The sequence below is a fragment of the Pollicipes pollicipes genome, unplaced genomic scaffold (genome assembly GCF_011947565.3).
Source record: "Pollicipes pollicipes isolate AB1234 unplaced genomic scaffold, Ppol_2.1 Scaffold_2555;HRSCAF=2994_pilon_pilon_pilon, whole genome shotgun sequence".
NCBI classification, from domain to species: domain Eukaryota; kingdom Metazoa; phylum Arthropoda; class Thecostraca; order Pollicipedomorpha; family Pollicipedidae; genus Pollicipes; species Pollicipes pollicipes.
Genome location: NW_023596136.1, coordinates 7,803,055 through 7,814,306, shown reverse-complemented (window position 1 = coordinate 7,814,306; position 11,252 = coordinate 7,803,055). Strand labels below are relative to the sequence as shown.

The following is an 11,252-nucleotide window of genomic DNA, read 5'->3' as shown; positions in this document are numbered from 1 at the left end:
ACGATCTGCCGATTTTGCTGCCCACCGATCTCTTGGTTCCTGAATCTGGTAGCCTTAAACTCCAGTTGTCTTGCATGCGTCACAAATGGAAACGACGGTCCTGTTTCTGTTTTTGGCTTCTGGGGATATGGATGTGCTTATGTCTCGCGTTACTTCTGCCATTTTGAGGGATTTTTATCAAGCGACATTGAAAGCGCACCTGCCGTGGGTCGGGTGGCAGGTGTACATGTATTGAGGTTTGTTGGCACTGCACGAATAGTGGTCATGTTTTAATTGGTTTCGTGGTAGTCAGTGCCCAGCCGACAGCAAATCATCCGCTGCGTTGGACGTCTTCGTGACATGGTGCGCCGAAAGTCGTGCTCGCGCGCGTTGAATTCCGGCCAGGCTTAACTGCTGAATTTTTGAACTTTTTAATGTTTGCCTTAAATCACACTCACAACTCAACAATCTCTTGAAACTTTTGCTATGCTCTGAAATTGATCACAATTGTGTGCTAAACCTGGGTTTACACTTTTGGCTTTTACTGTGTACATATACTGAACTTGTGACAGAATTGTTGCTGGTATGCCAGTCACAGTTGTTGTAATTTTACAATCTGTACTAGTACCAGTGAGGAATTGGTTGCATCATATCTTTGAAAAAATCAGCCCTTTCAGAGCATCACATTCTAGTTTGAGAAAACTGTGTACTAGTTTTAACTATGGTAATAAGGACATTTCAAATAGCAGGTATCATTGTGGATTGTCTCAAAGCTATTTTAACTTGTCAGGAATGTTGTCCCAATGTGTATATGTTGCATGAGTCCAGCACAACTTTTGCAATAGATGCTGATATGAAAAGAAAAGCAAAGGCTTAAATCAGCAATGTATGACATGTTTTGGAGCCATGGTACAGTGAAAACTGCATGATATATATATATATATATATATATATATATATATATATATATTATCCATGTAACTGTGGTAATGTTTGACTACTACCTGCCAAACTTATATGTCCATCTTCCACAGGCTGGGTAATGACCTGGCATCATGTTAAGGAAGCACAAAGACTCAACCATCACTGAGGGAGTGAGCGGAACATATGTCAAGCGGGAGGCACCTCCAGAACTTTCAAGTGAGAGAGTATTATAGAAAACTAAGATAGCTATATTTATGTGAGGATACTGTCCAAAGATGATATGATAATGTTAGAATACAAAAGTACTGTGAGAAATATTCAGAACCTCTCGACGATTTTCTCATAATCCATAAAACACATCTTGCATGATATGAATGCCATGGGATGTCTTATGACCATATGATGTTATATCTGTGCATGCTTGGTGTTGTGGTGTGTTGAAAGTTCTTAAGTGTCTGAAGCTAAAGAGCAAAGATTATAGAAGGCATTTCACCCCTACATTGAAACTTAGTCTGTGGAAAGAGTATTTCATCCAATCAACACCATTTTGTAATTTCCTGCTGTCTGCTTGCACCAGCTGACTTCAGGGATCACCCAATTGCTAACTGATTAACAGCATGGGTGGCCTCTAGTCTTATGAGACTCCCTCCCTCTCTCCAGTGTTTCCAGGCTTGCGCCAGGCTGTCATGCATCTTTTCAACACTTTTCTGGTGACATCTGGGTCATAGTCAGCAGTTTACTACTGTTGGATGGCAGTGGTCCATTCACAATTGAGATAGACCCCTCATTCAGATGCATCACATGGTCTAGACGTCAGTTCGTGTTTTCGGAGGTGTCGTCCCTCGGGTCGACCGACTGGCCGTTCTCTTGCCACACCACGCCAGCACAAGCTCGGCACAGACCCTCATGCCGACGATGGAGGTTACTGCCTGGGCTGTCAACCTTGGTTAGCCAGTAATCAGTCCCCCTTGCTCTGTGAACGTGGCCTCATGACGTCGGAGCCCACTGGAGCGGTGCTGCGTCTACCCTCTGACCCCAAAACACCGGCCGGTCCGTTTTCACGTTGGGATCGGTGCCGGCGTGCCCAGGACCTTCCAGCCACATGGAGATGTGGTGTCGACATTGGCGAACCTTTCTGAAGAAGGCAATCAGCCACCACCGGACCGCTGCTGGGAAGCTGTTTCACCGAGGGGCGCACGTCTTGAGCGTGCCCTTCGTCTCGCCGGGCTGCCCGGGGCCAGCGGGTGGTTTACCTCGGATTTCGCCCGGTCGGCGGGGGTTGCGCTGCACGGTCCAGCACAGTCTGTGTCTCAGCAAGCGTCCTTGGTCTCTGGACTAGTGCGCAGCTCGCAGAGGACAGCAGCGACCGAGACGGACGCTAGTCCTGCTGCAGTCTTCTATCCTGCAGACGTAGCTGGACTTTCGCTGTAACGCCAGCTGTCTAGTGCGGGTGTAGGTGCATGAACCGACAGCGCGAGCCAAGGCAGAGCTGCTTCCATTGTATTCGTCCTCGCTCCGGTTTCCCCGGAGCCGTCATTGTTGACCGACCTAACCGATGCAGCCCTTGCATGGCTCTTGATGAACGCGGTTCCACATGAGTATGCTTCCAGGGAACCAACGCGTAGGTTTGAGGCAGGTGGGCCCGTCTCGGGTTTTTATTTTCGCGAATTCTGAGACGTCCGACGTTTCTCGCAGATCGTTTCGATCGCTGTGAGCTCGACGGATGAGGAGGTGACCAGGTGGTCCGGGCCATGTAGGTCTCGGGATGGGAACCACTTCCCCACGCGCCGGAACTGGCCGTGGCGACGCGACGCTTTAAGTTGTGAGAGAGTGCGCGGTCAGGACGGGAGTGCTGTCAAGACTGCTGGTTTGTGTCAATTTGTGCTGCTGTATACAGGTCTTGTCACTTATCAGCACATGGGTTCTGCGCTACGCCGACGTGGTATGCTTAGCTCTATACCAGTGCGGTAAATTCCGACGAAATTGGCTAGGGAAACGTGCAGCGCATCAAATCAAATGCTTCACGCAAGGACTTAAGCTATTAGTGATTGTTTTGGTCCAACATATCCCAAATGTATGTCGTGTATTTTTGGCACGTAACGAATCAAATGCGCACTTTCAGTCGTCAATGTGTGGACGCAGCAACCTAAGCCTCCCAAGAATGATTGGAAGAAGAAAATGTCGCTTTCTTCTAGCCAGGTACGCGCGGGGCATGATGTTGTTTTGTAACCAAATTTATTTTGTACTGATCTGGACGTAACTCTAGGTGGTTTCAGACATTCACTGTTACGTATCTGACGACCGATCGATCCCCTGGGGTGCGTCTGGTGACCGGTCCATGTCTTAGGGTGTGATTGACGACTGGTCCGTCTCGCGGGACGCGTCTGACTGCCAATCTGTGTCGCGAGGTCCTCCTGAGCGCAGTTGTATCTCCGCGCCATCCGTGTGACGCCCGTTTCTCTGCAGCCGCCGGGCTCATCTGGCAGCATCGTGCCTCGTGGTGTGGCGCGCGGTAGCCAGGCGCGCGTCTCCACCGGTCACGAGGGCACCTACACGCCGCACTCGGCGGCCGGGCCTGGCGCGCTGGCCTCGCCGGCTGGCGCCAGCCCGCGGCCGGGCGGCCTGCGCGCCGCCGTCGCCGCCCACTCACCGCACGGCTCCCAGCTGAACCACGCCGGCCACGTGCAGCACCACCCGGCCGATCTCACCTCCAGGTGGGTCTCGCGCCAGGAGGCAGCGCCTCGTGTGGGGCGCTCGTGGATGATCGCCTCCACGCGTGTGACATGTCAGCGGATGCCGCCAGGGTGGGTCAGCGACTGGGTGCCGTCTTTTGTTCGGATGTCTCGTCACAGGTACCCTTCTTTTGTTATGTCATGAGTACCGTCTTCACGTGCGGTTCATGCCAAGGACTATCTGCGAGGAGGCAGTTATCCACAGATCGTCCACTTCCTGGATGACTTGCGAAAAAGCTAGCTGAACTACACGACGCCCAAGTCCGAACGAAAGCGACTTTTCGTCGAATGGACCTCGCTCTGGTTGTCAATGCTCCACTTGTACCGGCCTCTCGAAGCGGGCAGCGATGTCTGTGCCGCCCTGGTAAGATGAGCTCGGCCCCGCCCGCGCCGCAGGATCGGTAACCAGAGCTTGCGTGAGAAGCGCTCGTCGGCGGCGCAGCACCACTGGGGCATGCGTCAGGCCATGAGCCACACCTACATCAACTACTACGCCGGCTCCGACTGTCACCTGGACCGGCTCAAGGTGAGCACCGGCCGGCCGCGGCCCACGCCCGTCGCCTGGCGCTGCCGGACGCCGCCGCCGCCGCCGCCGCCGCCGGGGCGTGGCGCGCGACACCGGCCGGGGAGATGTCTGTCAGACATGGACGGCGCTCGCATCGTGACGTGAGGCTGCGTTGCGTGGCGGGTGTCTTGTCTGCGGCCAGGACGGGCCAGAAAGCCAGGCTAGTGTGACGACTGGTGCGACGCGGCGTGCCGCTGGTATGATCGCCTTCTTCACAGGCTGACGTGAAGCGTGGTTGATGCCGGCTGGCTTCCGTCGCATGTGCAGGAGTGCAGCCCGGCACGTTTGCCGGCTGATGTAAGGTGAGCGGCCGACCGACCGCCAGTCAATAGCCACTGCTAGTCACAGCGGAGCGCCGGTGTCGAGCCCGCCGCCCCCGCTGTAGGCGTTCGTCGACAATCGGCTAGTGAGTCAGCGGGTTTTGACCGGGCCCGACGCGTCTGACCGCGCCGCCGCCGGCCGGCAGGAGTCGCCCGGCGGGCACGCGTCGCCGCACGGCGCGCGCAAGCCCTCCCGCCAGCAGTACTACCCCGCCGACACGCCGCTACCGCCGCCGACGGCCGCCGGCGAGCCGCCGCCGGAGCCCGTATACCAGAACCTGGAGGAGTACCGCCAGCTGCTGCAGCGGCACGTGAGTGGGGCGGGGCCGCGACACCGAGAGCGTGATGGTGCCTCCGCCGGCTGGGTCTGCGGCAAAAGGACCGCTGGCGGTATGTTTTGTTGGGGATGTGGGATTGTCGCGCTGCACGACTGTTGGAAGTGCTTTGACGATATATGTTTGAGTACGGATCCACCGTAGAGAAACGTATCATACATTGATGCGGCAAACTTGCTGCTGGAACGAGAACCGTTCAGTATAAAAAAACAAAATTTGACAAATTGTAGTGAAAGATGGCGCCACCGCCGCGCCATTTGACGCTCTAGTATTTTGTGGCCGTGCAGCTAGCTGTTACTGCTTAATGGCATCGGACTGCCAACGCAAGCCTGTTGTGCGTTCAGGTTTGCGGCCTCTGATGGCGTTTTCTGTGTGAGCTCCGCTGGATGCTGTCGTGGCCCAACTGTCGCCTTATGTGTGGCCGATGTCTTTTCAGCGCGAGCAGCAGCAGCACCACCACCACCACCAGCACCAGCACCAGCACCAGCACCAGCAGCAGCAGCAGGAGCAGCATGATCAGCAGGAGCATCAGCAGCAGGAAGAGGAGGAGGAGAAGGAGCAGCATCAGCATCAATGGCAGCAGCACCAGCATCAACAGCAGGAAGAGGAAGAGGAGGAAAAGCAGCAGCAGGAGCAGCAGCAGCAGGAGCAGCAACAGGAACAGGAGCAGCAGCAGCAACGGGAGCAGCAGCATCATCAGCAGCAGCAGGAGCAGGAGCAACAGCAGCGGCAGCAGCAGGAGGAGGAGGAGGGGTGGCAGCAGGAGCAGCAGCAGCAACAGGAGCAGCAGCAGCAGGAGCAACTGCAGCAGCCACAGCAGCAGCAGCAGCAGGAGGAGGAGGAGCAGCAGTTGCAGCAGCATCAGAAAAAGAAACAGAAGCAGAAGCATCAACAACAGCAACAACAAAAACAACAACAGCACCAGCAGCAGCAGCAGCAGCATATTCTCCAGCAGCGACTTCAGTACATCAGCACCTACTCCAGCAGCACACCACAGCAACAACAGCAACAGCAACAACAAGCGATGGTATGCGTTCTCAGAGTTCCGAGGACCAGCCAACCAAAACTGACAGGACATTAAGAGTTTATTCAGAACCCAGCAATGGGTCGAAAACACTTGTGTTGACATTATGGTGGCTCGTAACTTTTGGAAATATGTAACGAAATCTGACGTTCCAAACCTGGTACGCCATTAATTCTCGTCTACGTATCCTGGCTGTCAGCTGAGCAACTTTTCGATGGTGTGCGCTGGCGAGCTAGGTATCGCGTCAAATTACCATTCCACCTTACACGAAGGTATGTGGTAATGATGCATTGCTCATGCTCATTGCTCACAAACAATGCTCATTACCAACGGTGCGCTGACAGCGAGCTTCTGGTGGCCACCGGTGTTCCGCAACACGGGCACCGCCGTGTCGGCGCGAGCTCGCTGATCGTGCCGGCCGGCTGTGTGTTCGCCGGTGCGGACGGCGGACACACGGCGGTCCCTTGGCGCCGGCTCAGACACGTGCCCGCGCTGTTTCAGTACACATTCGGCGGCGCGGAACTGCTGGCAAGCGGCCCGGCGCAGGCGGCCGCGCCACAGGGCTGCCTCACGCCGCAGCCGCTGGCCGTCCAGGCGCCCGGTGAGACGACGGGCCGGGACACGCTCCGCGCAGAGCGGGGCCGCTGTGGTCGGAACACGCTCCGGGCAGAGCGGGGCCGCTGCGGCCGGGACACGCTCCGCGCAGAGCGGGGCCGCTGTGGTCGGGACACGCTCCGGACAGAGCGGGGCCGCTGCGGTCGGGACACGCTCCGCGCAGAGCGGTGCCGCTGTGGTCGGGACAGCGATCCGGGCAGAGCGGGGCCGCTGCGGCCGGGACACGCTCCGCGCAGAGCGGGGTCGCTGTGGTCGGGACACGCTCCGGGCAGAGCGGGGCCGCTGCGGCCGGGACACGCTCCGCGCAGAGCGGGGTCGCTGTGGTCGGGACACGCTCCGCGCAGAGCGGGGTCGCTGTGGTCGGGACACGCTCCGGGCAGAGCGGAGCCGCTGTGGTCGGGACACGCTCCGGGCAGAGCGGGGCCGCTGTCGTCGGGACACGCTCCGGACAGAGCGGGGCCGCTGCGGTCGGGACCCGCTCCGGGCAGAGCTGGGCCGCTCACGGGCGGGGGGGGGGTTGTGCCGCGGCGTATGCTGATGTGGCCGGCCACACGCGGTGAATCCCGTGAGTTGCGGTGTACGGCGTCAGACGTTGGGGCTCTGGTACGCGGGCTTGACTCCTGCTGTGTGTCTGGCGTGAAACGCGGCTGTCTGTGCAGTGTCTGACATGGCGTGCCTGCTGATCTTCACAGCTGCTCCCGCCTTGGCCGTCGAGCTACCTGTGTAAGGCACTGCGCGGCCAGAGTGTGACACTGTGTGTCTGTGTGCGCCCAGAGCTGGACCTGCCTCTGCCGCCGGGCTGGTCGGTGGACTACACGCGCGACGGTCGCCACTACTACATCGACCACAACACCAAGACCACGCACTGGTCGCACCCGCTGGAGAAGGAGGGCCTGCCCACCGGTTGGCAGCGGGTCGACTCGGCGGAGTACGGCACCTACTACGTCAAGTGAGTGGCGGCAGCTCCCGTTCATCATAATCGTCGCCCAAACTGCCCGTTCGTCTGGTGGTGTGCCGAACCCGCCTCGCATGCTACGTCAGCTGTTGTACATCACGGCGGGGTGACTCTGGATCTGGGTTGCGTATCGTGCTTCGTACCTGTGCATGCAACACTTTGTAAGCGCTGTATTATATGCGGCAACGTCAGCTGCGACGTGCCGAGATAATCACTTCGTACGGCCGCGCCCCCACCGTCGGCACGCGCGTGCCGTCTACCAGCGGCGACCTGACCTGACCTGACCTGACCTGACCCACCCCCCGCCCGGTGCGCCGCCAGCTACATCACACAGCACACGCAGTACGAGCACCCGTCGGCACCGCGCTACTGCGCCGAGCCGCTGCACGCCGAGACGCGCCATCAGCCGCAGCTGCCCGTGCCGCAGCGGCCGTCCACGCAGCTGTCGCACTCGCTCGTGCCGGCCAGTCCCTACCTGCTCGAGGGTGAGTGCGGCTCCGCAGTCCGGCCGGCATCGCTGACCCGCTGCAGCGGCCGCGCCGCTGGGGTCGGGCCCGGCGCCGCCGGGGCCTGCGGACGCAGAACGTCAGCTGTACGCGTTGCACCGTGCTGTGACGTGCGCCATCTTCGTTTGTACGTGATTAGGGGGTTTTGTCACGGCTAGAGACAGCACCTGGCAGGCAGCGGCCAACTGGTGCAGCTATGGCCACGAATGGCCTTCGCCACCGTTGGCGCATGCGCTGATGAACAGCACTTCCGGCAGCGTGTTCGGGTGCTGAACACTCGCTTGGCCGCAAGCAAGTTAACTGCATATCATTCGATCTGGCGTCCAAACAGCAGTGTGAAACTGTGTTAAGACTACCGCCATAGAGTCTGTGGCCTAGTTGCCCAACCACGAATGTGTGGAGTCACCATTGGCCTGCCTCGCTGTGCTGTGTACGGACAGAGCAGTCCGCGTGGGGCCGGTGAGATGGCGTGGCGCTGGCGTCGCGAGGCTGTCCGGTGGGTAACGTCGGTTCGGTGACGCCGGCTGACGCCCACCCGTACCTGCCGCAGAGATTCCGCACTGGCTCAAGGTGTACAGCCAGGCATCGCCGGAGCACGACCACAAGCTCGAGTGGGACCTGTTCCGGCTCAGCGAGCTCTCCTGCTTCGACGCCATGATCATGCGGCTGCACAAACTGGAGCTGGAGGCCATCGTGATGAAATACGAGGCGCGCAGGTACGTGGCCGACGCGTCCGGAGGCGGCGCCGGGCCGTCAGCGCCAGCGGCGGTCACCGGCCGGGCATGGCGGCACAGTTGGTGGTCGTTCTCATCAGTCGCCGCTCACTGCGGTTTGCGTGCGATACTGGAAGTTCCGGAAATATCCAAACTAGTTTTCAGCTCCAACGAAAACTCGTCTCACAGTTTCATCACTTGCAGAAGGGAAATCGGTTTGTAGCTGATAGTGCTCTGCGTACGTGTTTTCCATTGCTAAGGTATTGCCGCTCAGCTGCTCACTTATAATCCTAAGAGCCTGTGCTGGCTTGGGACAAGGTTTATCCAGCACCTGCATTGCGTGGTGTTCACCATTTGCCATGCGTGCTGCCTGCATATGTAGCTTGAGGTCCTGCCAGGCTTTAATGACTTGTCCTCAAGGCCTCTCCTATTGCGTGGATGGCACCACGCTCCCTGACGCTGCCTGGCCCAGGCCCGCCAGTCCTTGGATCGTCGCGTTTGTGGCGCTGACGCCGTACCGCTCCCCCCCCCCCCCCCTCCCAGGATGGAGCTGGCTCGAGAGATGGAACAGCGGCAGCTGGCGGCGGCGGCCGAGCAGCCGGGTCCGGCATCGGTCGCGCTTCAGCCCGCCCCCAGTGCCAGCGCCAGTGTCAGCTCCAGCTCCAGCGTCAGTGCCACGCGCAGTGCCGAGCTGATCAAGCGCCAGCTGCTCGAGTCGGACGAGGCGCCCGAGAGCAAGGTGTGACGCCCGGGTCGTGCTTAGGCCGGGGCTTGTGACCAGCGCCAGCGCCCGGGGCAGTGTGTGTGCCAGCGCCGCGGTGGCGGCGCACTGGCGTGGGGAGGTGCGCAGCTACCGTAGTGCCTTTGTCCGGAGCCGCCGCCGTCGGCCGACTCGGCCAGTGCCACGGAAGAGCGCCCAGGGTGGGCGAGCTCGTCCGCGGGCGCGGTCCTGCGCTCCGATGGGCGCCTTCCCTCCCCCCCCCCCCCCCCTGGCCATTCAACTGCCTCTAACCGGCTGCCAAATCTGTAAACATTGCTTCCGTGCCTGAGTTACGGTGTCTTCCTGTCGGAGCGGCGGGGTGGCGGGGGTCGCCTACCATGGTTGTGGCCTTGTAACCCGGCGATCGCCGCGCCGGCCGTTTTACGCCATTGAACTGCCGTGTCGAGCCTTACGAATGGTTGTGCGCCGCTCTTGACGGCCGGACCGGGGACGCGCGTCTCCGGCCGCGTGGCCGCCAATGCGCGGCGGAGTTTTGCGAGCGCGGGCAGAGCTTTGGTGGCATTAATGGGTGATCGTGGAGGGAGATGACCAATCGCGAGGACCACGTGTTTGTGCCGGGATGTCCGCGGCGCGGACCTGACGCCGCTGCCGTCGGCCGCCCCTCCTGCTGCGTCGCGCCTTGCTCGCCGGCTCCAGGCGGACGGGGCGAGTTCGCTGTGACGTCACGAGGGTGTGCCGCGGCGCGCGGTGGACTCGTCGCCAACCTGCGGTCGTGCGTGAAGCTCGGAGTCCACGGGAGTTGGACGGATGTGGACAGGGCGTCAGATCCAGTCTTTCAGTATGAATCGCCGCCCGTGCAAATAGTGTTTTAGATAAGTGTAGTTTAATGATAACACTTGTGATATACTTGTGATTTATGGGAATAGACGGAATGCTTTTAATGTGTACTGCTTGTTTTTATGTCTGGTGTACCTGTGCATCGATGTTGTAAAGTTCTAAATAATTTACAGGTCCACCTGGTATCTGGTTTGACCACCCACGCGCCTCTGTGCGATCTTGGCCATAAGTCCGCGCTGAGAGGTAGCCACTGCTTTCGATCTCTCCGTTTCGGAGAGCTTGGCGTGCTCGTGGGTGCGGCCACCGGCCGGTGCATCGCCACTGTGGGCGGCGATGCAAGTACCGAGCTGCTACGGAGTGGCGGAGTGACTGTACGAGGAAGAAGCCACCGACGCGTCATTGTAATATCTGTATGCTACGCCAAACAGCCGCGGTTGATGGCATGGGCAGGGCTTGGGTGCGCTCAGGGACCGCCCATTGGACTACGAAAACTGACGACACGACTCAGGGCTCAAACTGGCTTCCTTCGTTCCTCGCGTTGGATGGTCGTCTCAAGTGTCGCTGTCCCACAGCACTCGTTTGGTGAAAAAGGAACTTTCGCAGTGTATTGCAGGTGCCCATCAGCTTGGCTGCCGAATCCACATGACCTCAGGCTGTCCGTATTGGAACTTACACGCACATATCCGGTCACCCAGCATTTTTATTCTCCGGGGCTGTGATATTGACGCCCCGAAGGGTAGAAACATGCCTGCCATTCTCCTATAATGCATTACTAGTAGGCGCCTCCGCGGCCGAGCGCCGGGGGCGGGGGACACCGGCCTCCGCGGCCGAGCGCCGGGGGCGGGGGACACCGGCCTCCGCGGCCGAGCGCCGGGGGAGGGGGACACCGGCCTCCGCGGTCGGCGGTCACCGCGACACCAGTCGGCCGAGCGCCGGGGGCGGGGGACACCGGCCTCCGCGGCCGAGCGCCGGGGGCGGGGGACACCGGCCTCCGCGGCCGAGCGCCGGGGGCGGGGGACACCGGCC

The 11,252-nt window shown here is 59.6% G+C and overlaps 1 protein-coding gene across 1 annotated transcript; it reads left to right on the top strand.

The window, feature by feature from the left end:
• On the top strand, window positions 1-10,334 carry LOC119108106 (scaffold protein salvador). Its single transcript, XM_037231687.1, has 13 exons — window positions 1-342; window positions 1,014-1,119; window positions 3,026-3,102; window positions 3,370-3,617; window positions 4,032-4,161; window positions 4,667-4,831; window positions 5,292-5,324; window positions 5,688-5,882; window positions 6,381-6,480; window positions 7,269-7,443; window positions 7,771-7,934; window positions 8,506-8,671; window positions 9,212-10,334. The coding sequence occupies exons 2-13, from the start codon at window positions 1,035-1,037 to the stop codon at window positions 9,411-9,413; spliced, it is 1,740 nt and encodes a 579-aa protein (XP_037087582.1). The 5' UTR covers window positions 1-342; window positions 1,014-1,034; the 3' UTR covers window positions 9,414-10,334.
• Window positions 10,335-11,252: the final 918 nt, after the last annotated feature.